Consider the following 22,568-nt stretch of genomic DNA (forward strand, 5'->3'; position numbering starts at 1 on the left):
GGGATAGTTTACAGTTTAACCCAAAGAATGACCAGTCTGGTAGATGAAGAAGAGCCGGAGTCAGATATTTAAATAAATAAATCAAGTTTACTGAAGATAGTTTGCAGTTTCATTCGCAGAAGCCAGCTTCAACACTCGCAATAAGTTTCTAGGCCGCTCTGCTTACAATCACCAATCATTACAATTATACTCTCACATAACGTCATTAACTGCGTCATACATATAGGTGTTCTAACCTGATTGGTTAAAACACAGACTAGAAAAATTTAAAAATCTTGAATAAAAAGTAGAATCACTTTAAAAGAATTAACAGTAAAAATAGCAAAATCACTTTAGACATTTTAGATAATATTAACTCGTAGAAATAACAGTAGAAACTGTTGTTTCCAGTCCTCAGCCCTCAGTTCCACTCAAGGTCTCCGTGACCTCTGACCTATTGGTTTCTTTTGAAAATAGTTATAAGGAGACAGGCAAATGCACTGAACATTCTTTTATTAAGCAATGTGTTAACTTATTCATTAATTTAAAATCAATTCACAGTTAAATACTGAGAAACAGGATGATGAAAAGGATAAACGTTGGTCCATGATGAGACGGATTGGAAAGCAGAAATCCGAATCCTTCAGTTTGTAGACCTCCGAGATAGGATTGTCTCTAGGCACAGGGCTGGGGAAGGTTACAGAAAAATTTCTGCTGCTCTGAAAGTTCCAATGAGCACAGTGGCCACCATCATCTGTAAGTGGAAGATATTTGGGATCACCAGGGCCCTCATGTACATAGACTTGCGTTGAATTCATACTAAAAATCTGTAAATGTGCATACATAAAAATTCAGCTGTATAAAACACTGCGTACGTAGAATCCCACGCATAATCTCTTTGTACGTCTAAATTAACGTGAAACTGAGCGCACATGCACGAGCGCATAACCCCTCCCTGCCTCCTCTCCCTAATAAATATGGTAATGACTCTACCTTGGCAAAACCAAATGAAAAAGCAATGGCAAAAGCAAGCAAAAAGTGAAACTTAGAACAGAATGTGAATTAATAGGTGCCCCTTTCGGAGGTAGAATGGAAAAAAACAGTGTCATTTGCATGTTTGTCCTCCGAAATTAATAACAAAAGAAGAAAATAGAATGGGAGAAGTTTAGCTGACGCGGTTAACTCAGTGAGGTCTAAACATCGCTCTGTGAGTGAATTAGAAAGAAATGGTCGGATGTAAAGGTGTAAAATTTTGTTGTGTCTATATAGGCTAAATGCAATTAACACACCTCGTTGGAATGAGCTAGTTGAGTGATTCCCGCCCATCATCGTTTGATTGACAGAGACAAAGGTAACTAAAGAGAGTAGCAAACAGCAGTGTGAGAAGCGTAGCTCGTAAAGCGCATGTCAACATGTTTTGACACAATCAATCATGATCCTGGTTCGAATCCAGCGTCTGATGAATTCATTCCTCTCTCCCCCACTACATATCAGATTTTGCCTACTATTCATCACAAGGAAGAGAAGTAGGAATCATTAATAAGTGTGTATTGTGTTAAGCGCATTTGAGCATCACATATTATTTGCACATTTATTGAATGGAAATGTTTCCGATTCATGTATGCAAATTCTTCAGATGGAACCTTTATAGCAATTTATGTGCAGTCAATCGCTCCGATTGGAAAACCGGCGATCGCTGCAAACTGCGCTTTAATGTTTGGCTGGTAAACTGCATGGTATGCAAACCTTATATACCTGCTAGACATGCGGATGATCCCATCCCATACAGCTGCCTTTGTACGGCTCAAAGATACTTTGTAGTGTGCAATTTAACATAATTGCCTCTAGGAGTCGCCAATGGAAATAAAACAAACACACAAGAAATGCAAGTACACCAGGCATGAAGTTGGCATGGACCAACGCACATTCTCATGTTTATTTCAACGTTAGTAAATCCAAACATAAGCGTGAAATCAGGTGTACACAATTTTTTTGTGCATACGCAACATTGATACATGAGGCTCCAGGACTCTTCCAAGAGCTTGCCGGCTATGTAAGCTGAGTGATTGGGGGAGAAGGGCCTTAGTCAGGGAGGTGATCAATTAACCCATGGTCACCCTGTCTGAGCTACAGCATTCTTCTGTGGAGAGAGGAGAACTTTACAGAAGGACAACCATTTGTGCAATCAGGCCTGTATGGTAGAGCGAGTAACTTACAGTAATTAAGAGTTTTTTGTCAAGTTTAAAAGATGTGGTTGTGCATGAAACGTGTGATTAGATCATAGACTGTAAAGGTTTAGATGCACGTTTGTGTGAGAGACTGGGCGAAAGAGCACTCTCTTGACAGCTCTGTAGATGCTGTGAGCGGCTAGGCTTCTTCTTTTCTTTCTTTCTTTCTGTCTTTATTTTGGAGATAATACAAATATTAATTCAACAGAAAGACATAAAACTTTATAAATTACGTGTCCACTTTTTTAGGCTCAACACAGCAGTGTCGTAATAAAATATATATTTTGTTGCGCTCAACAACTATCCAATCCGCTTGTTTAGCGGGTCCAATCGCTCTATTAAGAGGGACTGTAAAAGATATGGTGGTCACCCATAGGTTTATGAAGAACCCAAAAGAAGCTACCGGTGGGCATGGCCAAACGTCGCCATTTTGTTTGTGAGTCATCGCACCAACCCAGGTATACTGAACAAGGGCAAAGAGGCGGAGCGTGAGCAGAGCTACAGACTTTAAAGATTTTGCTTAGACCGACTTTCCTATGGGTGAAAAGTGTTTGATTAGAGTTGGAGCTAAACTGTGCAGGACACTGACCCTCCAGGACCGAGTTTACCCACCCCTGGCCTAGACATTTGGCCTCATAGCTCCAAATGCAAGATTTTTTATAAAATCCAGGCATAACACTGTATGACAACGCTTCAGATGGTTGTACCATATCATCTGATAATTTTAAGAAATAATTCCAAAAGACTGTGTAAAGCCTGTATAGATATGCCGAGTTCAGGGGCTAATCAGCCGGAATCAGCTGAGGTAAAGTGACGGTGACCTATGCTCTTATGTCCTGAAACACTTAACGGTTTCCTTTACTTAATATAACTGAATAATTCCTTAAAAATTTTTGACTTAAAACATTTTTTAATTAAAATGGGTTTTAAAAAATTAAAAACAGCCTTTATTCTATCCGGAATAAAACAAATAAGACTTTCTCCAAAAGAAAAAAATATTATCAGACATACTGTAAACATTTCCTTGCTCTGTTAAACAGAATTTGAGAAATATTTAAAAAGGAAAAACAAATTCAAAGCGAGGCTAATAATTCTGACTTTATATATTCATACTATACTCTATATATTAAGAGTGTAACGATACGCATATTCGTATTGAACCGTTCGGTACGAGACTTTAGGTCCGGTACGCATAACAAACCAAATGATTTGATTCAAACTAACATCTAAAATGATAAAAGAGAATAAGTACAAAATATAATGTTTAGTGCAACAACGCTCAACAGGCAACATGCTGCCTTCCCCGCTATCTTATTAAACAGTAGACCATCGCTTTTGATCTCAGAATATCACTTTATTAAAGCATGATGCACTCATTAGCAATTCTGATGCCTTCTGTGTCAGCCTGCTTGTGCTGGCTCCGCTCCCGTTGCCCCAACAACCCTGGACCCGACGCAAAACAGCCAATCTCAATAACCTGTTCACATATCACCAGACCCGCCCTACCTCCAAACACTACTCCAGTCAGTCACATGCTACACTAGCCTGCAAAATGGCTGGTAAGGTAAATGTAATCCCAGACATCCCAAGTCTCCTGGAAGCTTCGGGAGACTCCCAGATGCCCGCAAATGAATAATAATCTCCCGAAAGTCGCACGTCTTCTCCCCGGTCCTTAAATATATCGCACACCCCTTTCCACCGCTTCCCTCCCAGCTCTTCAGGTAGGATAGCCACAGCTCACCGCGGCCGCTCAGGTACATAGCACGCACATGTCTCCAAAAAAAATAATAATAATCTGCTATGACAGTAAGCTATTTTAGCGGAAATATTTCGGCATATCAACTCATATACACTGACATCACGAAATCAGGAACTGGAATTTGAACAGCATTCAGACAGGCAATTCCTACAGATTCGAACAGGGCAAAAAAAAATCACTGTGGTAATAGGTACATTTATAGCTGTGCATATGAGAGATCTTGATCGGTAGTGGAAATGTCGGGTTTTAAGAAAATGTTAAATGTAATAGAGCCCCCGTTACATTAGTCCTTCATAAGCCATTTGAGTCAGATAATTCCTGCTTTCAGATCCACTAATATGGCAGGTGACAGTCAAATCAAGCAGATCTGTGCTGTCTGAAGAAAAGGTTTACACTCATCTTTTTGAAAAAAAAAAAATACTTAAAACTGATTGAAACTGAGTTCCATGTAAAAACTAAATTGTTCTTTTCTTTTTCTTTGTTTAACTACTACAATATTATATTTATTTTTTGTATGAAGCTTTTTGGTTTTGAGTATAAAGAAGGATTTGTTTTATTTGCTGCTAAGCAGAAACCCCAGAAGTATAGCTCTATGACTGTTCAAAGTGGGAAAAAAACAAGAGCATACTTTTATGATGTTTATTTTAATACATTAAAAAAATTTAAATCAGAAATCCTCTGGCTTTTTCCTTTTTTGCTGTATCGAAAACATACCGAACCGTGACACCACTGTCGTATAGAAACGAACCGTGAGTTTTGTGAACTGTTATATTTGACCATTGCTCGCTTGACGACATTGAATAAACCTGCATATTGGATCTTACCTTCTGTTGTGAGTGTCACTCCCCCCAGTCGTTACAGTTGGTTTTGAGTATAGACTATGTACCTGTACTATGTACATAGTCTATGTACATGTATATGTACTATGTACCTATGTACCTTGAGTATAGACAAGACCTGTTCTAATGTCAACATTGTTTACCTTTCTCATATATCAAAAGAATATTCACAACAACAGACCTTCCAACAGCCATATAACAGGAACTTCAGGCATGCATGCTTATTTACCTTCACTATACTTAAATTACTTAGAACAATGATAAAAACTAAAGGGACTCTTAAATGAATGATTAATTGAATGATTTCTCATTGCTCAGGATTGAGGCTTAATGTTTCCCTTATGAAAATAATCATACTAAATATACTAAGCAAATATATTTTAATTTCAATAGTATATTACATGTAAACTATCCAAAAAGTGTACTTAATTTAAATATATCCTCCTGAGACCTGAAGAATTTTTTTTTCTCTGTGATTTCCGACATCCTTTGGGTTAAAAAAAAAAAAAGAAAATCTACAATTTAGAGTTTTTACATTTTGTTTTTATTTTTCATTTTACAACATGTCCACTAGTGGACACAGGACCATTTTAGTTCAAAACGACCTCTACTCAGACAACACAACTGTACAGGATATGGCTGTAAAGGGATATTAATCCAATATTAATGTAACAAAAACAAAACAAAAGCCATTTTTTCAGATTGTATTGAAATTCATGAAACAGTTTAGTCTGAAAAATAGCCGAACTCAAAAAAACAAAATAAAAACAAAAAAGAAGTGGTTAATCCAAAACAAATTTAACATAAAAGTGATTTAAAACTGATTGTCATTCTGTAATTGTCTCTAATTCTCCCACTGTCTAATTGTCAGACTCTAAATCAGAGTCTCCCTCAACTATTTTATAAAGTATCATCTCTGCTTCAGTTCTGTCCCCTACAACATGCAGTCATTAATTACATTTTTTTTTACTCATTTTTATTATTTGTTTTTATTTTTATTTTACTTGTTTCTTTTATTATTGTTTATGTAAAGCACTTTGAATTGCCACTGTGTTATATAAATAAATTTGCCTTGCTTTACATTAAGATGGTCCTGGTGTCCTGGTGTTTTTTAAAAACTTTTAATATTTTGAAACACAAAGAAGTAGTGAAAGCAAAATTTTTGTTCCTGACACTATAATACACACACACTATAATATATATATATGTTAGCAGCTGATTTTATTTTTGCACCTCTTGGAAATTCCACTGATATGGAAATCAACTTTTTGATCACTGACAGATGGAGATTCGGCTGTGGAAAATAAAGGGTCAAAGTTAATTTTCACAACAACACAACAGTAGTCAACCTAGAGCTATGTTTGTTCCTGTAAATTTTTTTTCTCTGTAGCTCCTTTAGCCATGGTGGGCATTTTCTAAAACATGATTTTTTCCCTATGGCTTTATGACACTTAATAGGTGATTCCCTTTATTTAAAGATGTTGCTTATTGTATCTTAAGTAAAGTAAAGTGTTTCAGCACATAGCAGCACGTAACAAAATATAGCCTATATTTCATTGTGCTCAGAAGCTATGCACTAATAAAGATCTTCATGTATTTAAAATTTCCTTTTTTAATTTTACCACGTCATATAAAAACATACCCACTTGTTTGAGGACACAGCACACATTTTCAACTTGCAGTTTCCCCCCGATGCATCTGTAAAGTGCTGCGCAGCTGCAGGCAGAAAAAAAAGGTCGCCTCGTTTCTGCTTTCACTCACCCCGAAAATGCTCTGTTTACATGATTTGATTAATATTGTTGTATCCAAATACTTTATAAATAATATTTAAAACATTCTCCGGTGTTAATTGTTTTTAGAACATATCTAAAATCTTTTTTTTTTCAGAGAGGCTTTTGAAAAGTGAAAGTTTAATGGCTTTAAAGCAGTTTGATATAGTACCTAATTGTTATAGCTAGCTTTTGTTAGTTTTATATTGTTTTATTTATTTAATGTGATTTTATTATATCTGATATTTGTAATTCTTTAAATTATTTCAATATAGCTTAGGCTATTTTATCTAGATATGACACTATTGTTTTGAGCCTACAAAAGAGGACACAAAATTTGTAAAGTTTGATTTCTTTCTGTTGTATTTATATAGTGCATTATCTCCAAAATAAATAAAAACAATAAAAGGGAAAGAAAAAAAGCAGCTCGCGGCATTAACAGAGTTATAGAGGGAGTGCTCTTTTCCTCGGTCTCACACAAATACAGGCATCTAAATGCACACAAACACACTTTTTAAACTTGACAAAAACTCTCGAAAACCTTTACTGTCTGCTGTGTCTTTAATATGGTAAAAAGATTATTATGTGTTATTGAAACATCAAGCAAAGAAAAGTCACGTATTAATAAAAACTACTTTATTATTTTATGCAACAGCCTTACATTTAAAAGAGAAACAGGGTGATCATGCACAAAAAGACCCCAGCTTATAATTTGCTCCAGATGTTTTCTTTCCCTTATTTATTTATTTGTTTATGTGTGTGGCGCATGTACTCGTGGGTGATCAGAAAACTGTGCCCGCCTGTCCTTTCACTCCGCCCCGAAGCCCCGGCTGGCCCTCTTTGGCCCAAGGTATTCGGCGGGCCGAAAAAAGCCAGAGATTATTTGCACAATTGATTGAGGATGAAGCACATCAAGCTTTCCTGCTACACACAAAGGTTCGCTGGCTATCGCGCGGCAAAGTGCTCGGGCACTTTCCCGAACTGTGAGATAAAACTTTTGAATTTTTGCAAAGTCAAAACTACACACAGTCGAAGCAGCTATAAGATGTGATGTGGATTAAAATGGCCTACCTTGCTGACATATTCACTCTTTATAATGAGACCCACAAGAGACTGCAGGGCTTGGAGTCAACCATCTTAGATTGCAAAAAAGCAATCAATTCTTTTATGAGCAAACTAGAGTACAGGGCTGGGGTACTTCACAGGGGTATTTACAACATTTCCCACTGCTGCCTCAACACTCTGGCCATACCATGAGTGCATCTTTGACTTTGCACAGAGTTTTGTCATCACATGATGTCACTACAGGCGGAACTAAAGTCCCGCTTTACGGATGTTGACAAATTATCCAAGGAGCTTTGGGTTATGGATTACTTCACATCCAGACTTAAATATGTGAAATACCATAGCTGTGAAGATGAGCTCGCTGAACTTCAAGCTGATTCACTATCAAAAAAGTACTATCAGGAGAATGGATTAAAAAGGCTTTGGATAGTAAGGGGACCTGTTGTCACAACTAAAATGGCTAACTATGCAATTACAAAAAACATTCATCCTTTCAGTACCATGCACCTACCTCTCTGAGACAGCCTTCAGTACCCTTCTGGCTGTAAAACAAAGTACAGCAACAGACTGGAAGTGCACAGCAATTTTCGACTGGCTATCACTGGCATGCTACCCCGGTGCACATTAGCTTTGTGTTACAATCACTTACAAAGAAGAATGAGAGTATGAAAGTAAATGCACAGCTATTGTAATGTTCATGTTTATGTTTATTATAACATTCAGTGTTATACATAAAGTGTATGTTCATGCACAGATGAAAAAATAAACATTTATTTGTTTAAAATTTATATATAAATTTGTGTGTATTCATATAAAGAATAATAATTTAATTTAATCTTAATTTTGATAAATCTAAAACTGATTAATTCATATATTCTAAACATATATATTTTAATAACACACACACACACACGCACATACGCACGCACACACGCAGTAAATTTAGGAAAAAGGTTGGGAACCACTGGATTAGACTATATGCATTTATTTCAACTAAAAGCTCAAACTACAACCAATGTATATTAAACATATTCTTTGCTAATAAATTGCCTGCATTCTTGCTCAGCTATCTAATGTGCAGCTGTCTCCTGTTCCAGCAACTTACGTAACACCTCTTCTCTTTGTCCCTATAGAAACACCACACAGAATATAATAGCCTTTTCGTGCTGCCATCAATATCTACATTTACAATTCAAAACTGTATTTGAATCTTCATACAAAGTAAATACCACAAAAAAACTGAGACGACAATTTGTGGAGGTGTGGTACACAATGAAGCTATATGTAAACATGGAAACAGTGGTTCAGTTGTATTATGTTTGACAAATGATTGATTCACAAGAATAATAAATGCAACATTTCAGATATTTTTAAACTGGTTGTTGGATTTAGACCATTAAACTAAATTATTGCTTAAAAAAACAATACAAGTTAATTTACATGCTGAAGATTATTATTAAATATTTTTTATAGTTGCCTTTTAAGAAACTATGTTGCATTGTAATGTATCCTTGTACTAGGCTATAGATGATATTTTATTGATTTTTGAATTTTATATATTTTTTTACAGTTTGATTAATATCACAGATAATAAAATCCTAGCCATTTTTATGAGAGTTGAAAAGTGTATCTGCAACAACCATGACACGACTATCACATCAGCATGTACACTACCTGTCAAAAGTTTGAAATTTCAGCTGTTGTTTTTTTAAAGAAAACTATTCTGTTCATTAAAGTGGCATTTATTTAATGTAAAAAAAGTTATATCATTAAATATTAATTTATTACTTATTGTATGTAGTTTCAAATTAAATTATTACTCCAGTCATTATTGCTTTTATTACTATTATCATTAATAATAATAATAATAATAATAATAATTGTGATAATAATAATAACAACAACAATAATAATAAAATAATTTTGGATATCATGTGATTCAAATAGTGCATTCAATATCTGTCAAACTTTAACTCTACATTAATAGATGTTAGTAAGCAGTTTATTCAGATACAAGTTATAACTGCTATATTCTTGACTTTAAAGCACGTACACTATGTGCTTAATGATTGACCTGTCATAATGATTATTGTTTATGACTAAATTCAGCATTGCATCATTTAAAAACTAATTGTTTGTAAAAAGTTGCTGGTTTTTATAGATTATTCTGAATGCGTAAGTATGATTAATAAACTACTCATGTATACGTTTATATATTTTATTATTCAGTATTAATAGTTCATTTGTATGATAACAAATGCTTTATTTACTCAACTTCATCCAGTTTTGTGACCTAATCTAAAGTGAGAACTATTTATGCTTAATGAATCCATTATAAATGACATTTAAAGGCTCAGTTATGTTCTAAACAGGATAAACTAAAATAAATGAACGACTATATTCATTTGAAGATGTACAAATGAAACTGTATAAAATTAAAAATAAATATTTGCAATCTTAACTAATATAAAATTACTGTACAGTTTGACCATCGCTAAATAAAATTTATATGTTGTAACATAATATATTGTTAAATTATTATTGTTGTTTCATCCAATATATTTTGACACTTCTGTAATTCGGCAATGTTTAATCTTTACAGTAATTTTACTTTTCAGCTAAGATTGCAAAGATGTGTTGTTCATTTGATACTAAGCCTTTAATTGTCATTTATTAAGGATTTATAAAAAATAGTGGCTACTTTAGATTAGGTCACAAAACTGGATGAAGCTGAGTTATTAAAGCGTTTACTAACAGAAACAATTAGCTATTAGTATAAGCCTGAATAATAAAATCTAAATGCTGATTTGAATAGTTTCTTAATCATTTACTTGCTCATTCTGAATTATTATTATTATTATTATTAGTATTATTATGATCTTTAAAAAACCCAACTACTCCTAAATACAAATTTTGTAAATAATGCTATACTTAATTTACACATGAAAAGGTATTCAGTAACTAAGTTTGAAAGAACAGTAATTAAGCCCATTTTAAGGGGGAGGCGGGGGTGTCGCGGGGGCACTTTTGATCATTTTAGAAGGGCACTTTCTATCCAAGAGTAAAAAGAGCATGTGCACTGCACAGGTTGAGCCCTATGTGTGCATGTGGCTTTATATACCTATATACTATATATGTATATTTACCTAAAATAATTGTCTAAGAAAAAGGAAAACTGCATTTGTCATTTAAAATAAACAGTTGAGTTCCCCCTGCCCTTCCTCTGAGTGGTTTGGCCCCCTAAGTGCTTTCCCACTTCTCACTTACTCTACACACACTCACACACACACACACACAGACGCACACACAAGCCAGGTGTGCGGCTGCTTCTGAGTTAATGTTGTATTTCAGTAAGTAAGTAAGGGATTTTATTAACCTTAAATAAAGCAATTCTCTTCAACGTAGATAATAAAGACTCGTTCATGAATTAGATGCAGCAAAAATGCTGATTACCAATGTAATTGTAATTGTCCATTAATCTGCTTTATTAGCGGTTAAAATTACTCATTTAGTAACGTTAGCTTGTTGCAAAGTGCACTGCAGCTACCACGCCAAAGCTGTTACAGATGCATTGTTTTTTGTGACGGATTTGGCATAATGTTAACTTAACATTAACAACCACAATTAGTATATTGTTTAGCTTTGTATTTGCTAAATGAGCACTGTGCTCCGTCCAAACTAACCCCACTGTATTTTTAGCATAATCAATTTCTATTCTGTTCTTAAGTGACTTACACAAAATTAAAATTTTTAATTCTTTGTTTTTATTGTTGTGATTATTTTTATGCTAGTTTTGCATTATGTAAACCACTTTGAATAACCATAGTGTATAAAATGTGCTGCAGCAGTGGTTCTCAAACTGTGGTACGTGTATCACTAGTGGTACGCAGGCTTCCTTCTAGTGGTACGCAAAGGAATCGCTGAATAATAATTAAAAAAAAGAACACACTTTTTAACCCTTTGACACGTACAATAATATCGTTTTGACCAGTAAATTGATTTGAATAGGCTAAACCTTTTATTTATTTTACATTTCCTAATGTTTGTTATGTATTTTATCATTTGAAGCTAATCTCCTACCCATATTTGTAATGGTTTTTGGGGGCGTATACCGTATTTTTATATTCCAATGTTGACAGGAATATTTTCATCGCTTGCTTTTCTGACACAAATAGCCTTCTCTAAGCAGATCTAATTTTTAATTTAGATATGTAAATCCAATTCATATGTCTAAAATACAAGTTAATGTTTAGATTTCAAAGATATACAAATATATATGTACATGCATTATATATTTACAACAAAATTATCAAAAGGAGTTTTTATTTGAATGTGATGACGTATAGCCTATATTTATGAGGTCCACGAACATTTCCAGGTTTTCATGAATAGGCTACTTTATGTTAATGTTTTACATTTAAATACAGCAGTTTTCTTTTTACTCTTTAAAAACAGTGCCATTTTTGATTAACTTTTAAAAGCACATTTTCATTTAAACATTTTTTTTTACCTGTAAGCACAGTACAGTGTTAAATGTTTAAACTATTTATAATGTTTGAAGTGGCTGACAATGATAAATGTTCATAATAATAGGAATTAATCTGCCTCTGAACTGAGCAGTGCTGTAGATGCTTAATTAGGCCTACCACGGTCCTGTAATTCAACACTGGTCACTATGGTGGTACTTGGAAAGACAATTTTTTTCTGAGGTGGTACTTGGTGAAAAAAGTTTGATAAAATGACAGAGCAAATGGACATAAGATCGTTTTTCAGTGCAGCTACATGCCAAGTACAAAAAGTTCACATATTAAGCAATTTGGCTTTAAGAATGAGTGCATAAATACTAATGTCACAATAGCAATCACAGATAAAGGAGAAAAATTATTGAGGAACAGGCAGAGCAGGGTCAATCAGATGTACAGTGTGTTGTGCTTTTATTGAAGGGATATTAAAAATTCTTTTGGGGATGAACACATTTTTTTAATGTTTTTGGAGTTGTGGCTGTTTAGCAGATGAACTTAACAGGCTCACTGATTTACAATATGATTGGTGATTTTAAAAAGTGTAATGTAAACAAGTTAGTTATTATGAGCATGGAAAACAAAGCATTTTTTCTGCTTCAGGAGTCAGTCAGTTGACTGTAAACAACACAACAAAAATATGCTTTGTCATTGAACCTGAGTAAAACTTTGAAAATAATCATAATGACGTAGTCTCCATGCTACAATAATGATGAAACTATTTTTAACTGCAGGGACATATCTTTATTAGTACAATTCAGCTGTATTATTTGTGCCCCCTTTAAAAAAAATGCTAATTATTGTCCCCCGCACTGTTAAATAAAACTTATGCCCATGTTGTTGTCAGGGTTCTGCCACTCTGCTCTTGTAAATTCTTGTTTTGGTGGCAGAGCTCGGACACTAGCTCTGTCTGGTCCTGTTTCTGTGTGCGCGCGCACTGTTGTGGGTGTACTTGGAGTGTGTGTGCTCCCGCTTGATGCGGCTGCGCGGGCTCTGCGTGCCTCAGACGTGCGCGCTCTTGTACTCGTGTTTGGGTTCTCGTCTGTCTGCAGTGTGGTGTTTCATTCTCAGCGTCTCAATCCAGTTGGTTTCGGTTTTGGTCGGCGCTGGGATGAAACATGCACGCTGCGTGTGTGAGCGCACGGTGAGTGTTTTCATTCATCGTGTGCTCGTGTCTTGCGTCTGTTGTCAAAGCACATGGCTATGTGTTTACATTGAGGTAACGTGCTTTTGTTGTGTGCTTCAGTGTTGTGCTTGTGTCATCATGGCTGCATGTTCTTGTCCTGTTTTGTGTGAGCGCATGGCTTTTCTTGTCTCTGTCATGCGCTCTCCCGTCTATTGTCTAGTCCCACCCCACTTGTTAACCCATTATTAGTGTCATGTTCACCAGCGAACAACCACCAGATGTCGCTTGTAAACACACACACACACACTTAGGACTACAAATCTGCTGATAAACTACATATTCAGTCATGCCACACACACACACCTGCTCCAAGTCTCCACTGATTAGACTCCCACAGCTGATCCTGCTTCAAGACTGATTACACACAGTATTTAAGCAGCACACACACTCATTCACATTGCCGAGTCTTGTTTACCTGTTAGGTGACATTACAACGCGTTATCCTGGTCTTGTTTTCCCGTGTTTTGATCTTAGCCTTGTTTATCCAGTTCTCCTGTTTAGCCGCCTGCCTTCTGACCCCTCGCCTGTGTTTGACTACGATTCTGGACTGCCTGTATAGATCTGTTTGCATCTTTGTTGACCATTGCTTGCCTGACTATTCTGAATAAACCTGCATTTGGATCCTACCATCTGTTGTCAGTGTCGCTTCCCGCCGTTACAGAAGACTCGGCCACAACATGGATCCAGTGGGTTTCAAGATCATGCGTCTGCGTCAGGAAGCCCGGTCTATAGAGGAATACGTGGAGGACTTCATCCAGGTAGCCCATTTAACATCTTTGGATGATTTATGCCTGATGATATTTTTTCGTGGAGGACTATCTGAACCTCTGTACTCCACAATGCCACTGCATGACCCCCATTGGACACTTGAGTTCTACATTGATCTGGTTCTGCAACTTAGTGGGTCCCCCTTCACCGTAGGCAGAGTACAGTCTTTTACTTCCTTCAAATCAAAAGGGGAGACGTTTGGCTGGACTTCTGTCAAAGTACAGTGGCATAATCTAGTCAATTAATAACTGCTATGTGGCTAATATCAGTCACTAGATAGAGGTAATTAAGAGAACTGTATTATGAAATTGCACTTTGGGGTTAAAAGACAATAATATTAAGACTAAAGTCTTAAGAGGAGGGATTGAAGAAGATTTCTATTCTCTCAGTGTAAAGTATTTTCTAAGTGTAAAGCAGTTAATTTTCTCTTCACAAAATGTATGTGGTGTTTGCAGCAAACATGCCAGCGTGTGTTAAAAATACAGTGATATGTCTGTGTAAGATGAGTATGCCTGCACAGGAGCAACACTAGGAGAAGGCTGAGTGACTGATGTGTAGAACAACTGAATATGTAAAGCACTGATCATATATGTTAAATACTTGTATGAAGCTATATGTGTTAGAAGTTAGAATGAGTAACATATTATCAAGTTATTATCCTATCATGACAATGTATGTAAACACTTAGTTCCTTTGCATAAGTTGCATCTATACTTTGCTGACATAGACCTGTAACATCTCTGTTGACATGAGCTAGTGGGCTGAGAGCCAAGAATAGCAGGACCCCTTAGACTAAAAACCTATTCAAAAATGGTCAAGAGTTAAAAAGAGACTTAGGGGTGTGTCAAATAATCCTGTATAAAAATTGTAACAAACACAGATACTTCAGAAGGTGCAGGAGAGACTTCAGAAGGTGTCCAGGAGAGACTTCAGAATGCTCTGGGGTCTGCTCTGTTCTTTCTCGGCTTTATTATGGAGAATAAAGTCTATTTTCTGATATTCAAAACCTCTGGTCTGATAATTTCTAATTGATAAGTCAAAATTTACGACAGGGGGTGGCAGTGTACAGCAAGATCAGATGACAACAGGGCTTGCTGTACACCCCACTGAAACATTAATGCTGGCATCACCATCACTCCTGTCTCCTGAGCATCAGTTATATCATAAGATGCCCGCCTCCAGTCCTCCAGCTCACAAAATGGCCGCCTCCAGTCCTCCAACTTACAAGATGGCTGCTCCTCCAGCTCACAAAATGGCCGCATCCAGCCCTCCAGCTCAAAATGTGGTAAGAGTTGATCTAGCACAAGCTCAGAAGATGGTTTCCTGTTCCTTGTCTGTTCCTGCCATAGTTCCCGTTTCAGTTCCTGAAATACCATCACCTGAGCCACCAGAATGGCCACCAACACCTGAGTTACCAGAGCTGACGCCACCTGAACCTCCTGAATGGCCGCCACCTCCTGAACTCCCTGAATGGCCGCCGCCTCCTGAGATCCCTGAATGGCCGCCGCCTCCTGAGCTTCCTGAATGGCCGCCGCCTGAGCTTCCTGAATGGCCGTCGCCTGAGCCTCCTGAATGGCCGTCGCTTGAGCCTCTTGAATGGCCGTCGCTTGAGCCTCCTGAATGGCCGTTGCTTGAGCCTCCTGAATGGCCGTCGCCGCCGCCTCCTGAATGGCTGTCGCCGCCGCCTGAGCCTCCTGAATGGCCGTCGCCGCCGCCCAAGCCTCCTGAATGGCCATCGCCGTCGCCCAAGCCTCCTGAATGGCCGCCGCCTGCTGAACTTCCTGAATGGCTGCTGCCACCTAAGCTTCCTCAATGGTCGCAGTCTCATGATCCAGGACCACTGCAGTTCCACGCTCCAGGCCCTCCGCAGCTCCACGCTCCAGGCCCTCCGCAGCTCCACGCTCCAGGCCCTCCGCAGCTCCACGCTCCAGGCCCTCCGCAGCTCCACGCTTAAGGCCCTCCGCAGCTCCACGCTCCAGGCCCTCCGCAGCTCCACGATCCAGGCCCTCCGCAGCTCCACGCTCCAGTCCCGCCCCCACTGCATGGTCCTGGCCCTCCATCCCTCCCCCTGTTCCACCTCTGCTCCACCTCCCGCCTGAACAGTATTAGGAGTGTCTGGAAGCCACTCCTTAGAGGGGGGACTCTGTCATGTTCACCAGCGAACAACCACCAGATGTCGCTGGTAAACACACACACACACACACACTTAGGACTACAAATCTGCTGATAAACTACATATTCAGTCATGCCACACACACACACCTGCTCCAAGTCTCCACTGATTAGACTCCCACAGCTGATCCTGCTTCAAGACTGATTACACACAGTATTTAAGCAGCACACACACTCATTCACATTGCCGAGTCTTGTTTACCTGTAAGGTGACATTACAACGCGTTATCCTGGTCTTGTTTTCCCGTGTTTTGATCTTAGTCTTGTTTATCCAGTTCTCCTGTTTAGCCGTCTGCCTTCTGACCCCTCGCCTGTGTTTGTCTACGATTCTGGACTGCCTGTATAGATCTGTTTGCACCTGTGTTGACCATTGCTTGCCTGACTATTCTGAATAAACCTGCATTTGGATCCTACCTTCTGTTGTCAGTGTCACTTCCCGCCGTTACAATTAGTTAATTATGTTCATCAGTTGTGTTAATTTGCTCCTGCAAATAATCTCCTCATGTCTTCTGTTCTGTGCCAGTTCGTCGTCTACACTCCTCCTGTGTTCCTGCTCCAGTTTTGTCTTGCCAGCCAAGTTTGTTTGTGTGTTTTGTTAATGTTTTCCTTCTCTGAGTAGTTTTGTTTTGCCTTTTATTTTTATTTCATTATTATTAAATACCCATTATTTGCTGCACCTGAGTCCTCGATCCTTTTCCCTAACCACGACCGTGACAGTTGTGTGGTGTGCTTCTTTCAGGGAAAGACCTTGAACATGCCAGTTGAATGTAATGCTATCCTCCTCCAGTTGTCTGGAACATAGGCTGTCCTCTCCGCAATGAGGGGTTGTCGTTATGATCAACCCCAGTCTTAGGACCCGGGGATGGCAGTGCTCTGGAAAAGAATCGCCTTATCCAGTTCCTCAGAGATGCAAGATGTTAGATGGTTAAATCCATCATGTCCCCCTCTCAAACCCTCTTGGAGATCTCGCTTTAGGTGAGGTCTGCTCAATCTACTCGACTCAGTATTTTTATGTTTTCTGTCCATGTAAACAACTCTGCTGACCGCGTATCGGTCAAGATGGTCGGGTATCTGGAGGCATTTTCAATCAGCGAATTGTGTCAACAATTCCAGCTGGCTTACTCTCACGTTTTCCTGAGACCTCAACCCACCTAGATGCCCAAAGTTCCTACAGTGCATTTTTTTTCCATCAGAGGAGGCAGACCAAGACCATTTCTTGCAGTGTCCTGTTCACAGACTGCTCTGTGTGACTGCATTTAGAGCTTACGACTCTAAGCAGCTTCTTTTCTGTTATGATCGCAAGGATCCACCGTGTTTTCCATACATTTCCTCATTGTGGAAGTTTCCTACATATAACTTTAGTTCCCCTCCTGCTGGAAACAAAGGGGGCGAACAGAAATGCTATGTCCCTTCACTACAGTGGTTGCACCTTAGCTGACAGCTCAGTTTGGCTCTTTAGCTTAAAAATGTACAAAGCGATACGCCTCTGTGTTACGATAACCAGCGATCATTCTCTGGAGATCGCTGGTTTCCTCTTTCTTCATGAACCTCACTTCCGCATTCCCCAGGACTACATTTCCATACATGCACTTCTTCCAATCACGCACGCCTGGTCACTCATCTTCCTGATTACATCACCAGCTGAAACCTGTTACAGAGACTGATTACACACAGTATTTAAGCAGCACACACACTCATTCACATGGCCGAGTCTTGTCTACTGTTTGGTGACATTTCAACGAGTTTCTTCCGATCTTGTTTTCTCCGTGTCTGTACCTAGCTTAGTTTCCTAGTTATCCTGTTTAGCCACCAGCCTTTCGACCTTTTGCCTGTTTACCGACTTCGACTCTGGATTTGCCCGTATATGCCTGTTCATACCTGTTTTGACCATTGCTTGCTTGACCACGAATAAACCTGCATTTGGATCTTACCTGCAGTTGTTTGCATCTATCCCGAATCACAACAGAAGACTCGGCCACATTATGGATCCAGCAGTGTTTTTGGTCCGTCTACGCCAGGGTAATCAATCCCTCGAGAACCACATCCAGTGTTATTTGGAGATCGCTAACACCACTGATTTACCAGACTGTATGCTCATTGAATTTTTTATTTATGGGCTTAATGAGCCGCTAAAGAGCACACTTTCAAGTGTTCGTTCTCGAGGAACATTCTCTGAGTTTTTGGACTATGCGCTACGCACTGTGGACTCGTCCTTCACCGTAGGTGAGGTGGAGGAAACTCCTAAATATTTTTTGGGGAGGGGCAGTATACAGCAAGACCAGATAACACCGGGGCTTGCTGCTCATTCCATCACCACACTCCCAGCTCAGAAAATGGCCGCATCTAGTCCTTCAGCTCACAAGATGGCCGACTCCAGTCTTCCAGCTCACAAGATGGCCGACACCAGCCCTCCAGCTCACAATGTGGTAAACGCCAATCTGCCACCAGCTCACAAGATGGTTTCCTGTTCCTTGTCCGTTCCTGCCTTAGTTCCTGTTCTAGTTCCTGAAGTGCCATCAACTGAGCCCCCAGAATGGTCACCACTACCGGAGTTACCAGAGCTGATGCCACCTTCAGAGCTGCCAGACCCTCCAGAGCTGCCAGACCCTCCAGAGCTGCCAGACCCTCCAGAGCTGCCACCGCCACCTCCAGTGCTACCAGACCCTCCAGTGCTGCCAGACCCTCCAGAGCTGCCAGACCCTCCAGTGCTGCCAGACCTTCCAGTGCTGCCAGACCCTCCAGTGCTGCCAGACTCTCCAAAGCTGCCAGACCCTCCAGTGCTGCCAGACCTGCCAGACCCTCCAGAGCTGCCAGACCTTCCAGAGCTGCTAGACACTCCAGTGCTGCCAGACCCTCCAGTGCTGCCAGATCCTCCAGTGCTGCCAGACCGTCCAGTGCTGCCAGACCGTCCAGTGCTGCCAGAGTCTACGCCGCAGCCAGAGTCTACGCCGCAGCCAGAGTCGACGCCGCAGCCAGAGTCGACGCCGCAGCCAGAGTCGACGCCGCAGCCAGAGTCGACGCCGCAGCCAGAGTCGACGCCGCAGCCAGAGTCGACACCGCAGCCAGAGTCGACACCGCAGCCAGAGTCGACACCACAGCCAGAGTCGACACCACAGCCAGAGTCGACGCCGCAACCAGTGTCGACTCCGCCTCCTGAGCTTCTTGAATGGCCGCCGCCCAAGCCTCCTGAATGGCCGCCGTCTGCTGAACTTCCTGAATGGCCGCTGCCACCTAAGCTTCCTCAATGGTCTCAGCCTCATGTTCCAGGCCCTCCGCAGCTCCACGCTTCAGGTCCTCCGCAACTCTACTCTCCGGGTCTTCCGCAGCTCCACGCTCCAGGCTCTCCGCAACTCCACTCTCCGGGTCCTCCGCAGCTCCACGCTCCAGGTCCTCCGCAACTCTACTCTCCGGGTCTTCCGCAGCTCCACGCTCCAGGCCCTCCGCAACTCTACTCTCCGGGTCTTCCGCAGCTTCACGCTCCAGGCTCTCCGCAACTCCACTCTCCGGGTCTTCCGCAGCTCCACGCTCCAGGTCCTCCATTGTCAAACAATCCAGGACCACGACAGCTCTACTCTCCGGGTCTTCCGCAGCTCCACGCTCCAGGCCTTCCACAACTCCACGCTCCGGGTCTTCAGCAGCTCCACGCCCCAGGTACGCTCCAGCTGCATGGTCCTGGCCCTCCATCCCTCCCCCTGTTCCGCCTCCGCTCCACCTCCCGCCTGAACTGTATTTGGAGCGTCTGGAAGCCACTCTTTAGAGGGGGGGCTATGTTACGATAACCAGCGATCATTCTCTGGAGATCGCTGGTTTCCTCTTTCTTCATGAACCTCACTTCCGCATTCCCCAGGACTACATTTCCATACATGCACTTCTTCCAATCACGCACGCCTGGTCACTCATCTTCCTGATTACATCACCAGCTGAAACCTGTTACAGAGACTGATTACACACAGTATTTAAGCAGCACACACACTCATTCACATGGCCGAGTCTTGTCTACTGTTTGGTGACATTTCAACGCGTTTCTTCCGATCTTGTTTTCTCCGTGTCTGTACCTAGCTTAGTTTCCTAGTTATCCTGTTTAGCCGCCAGCCTTTCGACCTTTTGCCTGTTTACCGACTTCGACTCTGGATTTGCCCGTATATGCCTGTTCATACCTGTTTTGACCATTGCTTGCTTGACCACGAATAAACCTGCATTTGGATCTTACCTGCAGTTGTTTGCATCTATCCCGAATCACAACACTCTGGCTGTCTTATACTCTATTAATTGAGATTGCTGCCAGCTATGTTCGCTAGACACTGGCGTTTCATTGACCTGTTTTATTTCTCATCAGATCATTGGCTTTTTGGAAAAATCCTCCATTGTGGAAGTTTTTCCACATAGCATTTATACCCCAAAACATTTAAAATATTTAAGTTTGTTCTTACATGCTCAACTTATGATGGGTACAATCTATATTTGTGAGATGTTATGTAGAGGCGTGGCTCTAGACGGCAGGTGTGGGACTTTGATTCAGAGATTTATGCTAAGCTGTTAGCATTGTGGAAGATCACCTACTGAATTTAATACTTATGGATGATCAATTCTTGTTTTGCTATTGCCTGATAAGGTTTCATTAGCTAACATCTGTCTGTAAGCTAACACTCTCTCCACCAAGAACCTACTCCGTTCTCTTCACATTACATCTTATTTAATCTTCTCTTACTGCTGTTCTGTCTGCTGGTCTGTCCACAGGCTCAAAATTGTATGGCTCTGTGCCGTATTTGTGTGTATATCTCAGAATGTCTTATCCAGGGTTGCCAGATTGGAAATATCAAACTATCGTACCCAGGGTCGTAGATTTAGGGTGGATGGTGGACATGTCCCCACCAATATCCACAAACTACCAAAATGTCCCCACCAATAATTTAATTCACTTAAAAACATAGAGCTGTCAGTATAAACCTAGACAAGCCGAAAGGGTTAAATCACGTTCTCTCCTCCGGTCGCACCGCCCCCAAACACATGTGAACATTGTGATTGGCTGTGCCTTTCCCTGCTGTCAAGTGAGTGGCTGCTTTCAGATCATCGTTTCAGATACAAACAGCGCCAAAACAACTGCGCGGGGGGAATTTCCCGATGTGTGTGAGGTGTATGACAGACACGCACAAGTTAGGATGGAGGTAGCAAGAAGAGGTGGACATAAAGAGCTTTTTCCAATTAAAAGCGTGAGTCACACAAACTCAAGTTCGCTACTGAATGAGTCCATGATGATAATGCCGTTATGCTAGTGTTTTCACCGCTTTTACGTTCAGTCTAACGTTAAAGCAGACTAGTCTGTAAACAATATTCCCTGAAAACTAACTGCAGAATAAACACCTACATGTAAATGTATATAACCATGCCAGTTCTCCTAATCTCTTAGAGCAGTGCTTCTCAAACTTTTTTCAAGTACCACCTTAGAAAAAATAGTTTCTCCAAGTACCACCAAAATGAGCAGTATTGAAATACAGTAGCGTAGTAGGCCCAGTAAAGCAGCTACAACTCTGCACAGTTAAAAAACCTGGCAGATTACCTCAGAAATATAGCCTATATATAATATATGGCATATTATATACATCATTTTTTATAAATTTTTAATTATTTGTAGCATGTACATGAGATATTTCATTCCTCCGTGTACCACTAGAAGGAAGCCCGCGTACCACTAGTGGTACACGTACCACAGTTTGAGAACCACTGTCTTAGAGTAACATCTCCAATTTTGGTTTAAACAATTTGTCAGAAAAACTACAGCCTGTGCTCCATCTTTTAATAATACTATGAGACATGTTTAATTTGTACGAAAAATGAACGAAAGACTTTATTAAACTCTCTCTTTATCAGTTAATAAACATTATTTTAACATAACACTTTCAGGCCTGTAGCCAGCTTATTGAAATGGGTTATTTGTTTTCCAAAAAACTGAACCTTTTTGCAGTTATTCACCTGATTTTCAGTTTAATTGAGGTATAAATAATACATTTAAGTGACATATTAAGAACTAATTTTTGCTGGATAATCTTGTTGGATAGTTATTAGAACTACACTTTTTGATGTACCAAAACTATTTCATACCATTTTGTCAAATTGCTTTAAGTTTTATTACATTTTTATAAATAATAAAAATACTTTGAACTAGAAATTAGGACTTTAAATTCTTAGAATAAAGAAATGAAGTACAGTACAGATGCCTAAACCTCTACATGCCATGTAAAATGAGCATTTTTCTCAGCCTTGTATATTTATGTTCAGTTATTTC

The 22,568-nt window shown here is 39.9% G+C and overlaps 1 protein-coding gene across 1 annotated transcript; it reads left to right on the forward strand.

Annotated features, from left to right (window-relative positions):
* The first annotated feature begins 17,774 nt into the window (after positions 1-17,774).
* Positions 17,775-20,529, forward strand: LOC141378348 (uncharacterized). The gene is made up of 2 exons (XM_073926792.1): positions 17,775-18,892; positions 18,977-20,529. The coding sequence occupies exons 1-2, from the start codon at positions 18,268-18,270 to the stop codon at positions 20,062-20,064; spliced, it is 1,713 nt and encodes a 570-aa protein (XP_073782893.1). The 5' UTR covers positions 17,775-18,267; the 3' UTR covers positions 20,065-20,529.
* The last annotated feature ends 2,039 nt before the right edge of the window (positions 20,530-22,568 follow it).

The sequence above is a fragment of the Danio rerio genome, chromosome 16 (assembly GCF_049306965.1).
Source record: "Danio rerio strain Tuebingen ecotype United States chromosome 16, GRCz12tu, whole genome shotgun sequence".
In the NCBI taxonomy this organism is placed as follows: domain Eukaryota; kingdom Metazoa; phylum Chordata; class Actinopteri; order Cypriniformes; family Danionidae; genus Danio; species Danio rerio.

Coding starts and splice junctions, on each gene's coding strand:
- LOC141378348 (XM_073926792.1), top strand. CDS start 18,268: ATGGATCCAGCAGTGTTTTTGGTCCGTCTACGCCAGGGTAATCAATCC. Junction 18,893..18,976: donor CCCTCCAGAGCTGCCAGACC/CTCCAGAGCTGC, acceptor ACCCTCCAGAGC/TGCCAGACCCTCCAGTGCTG.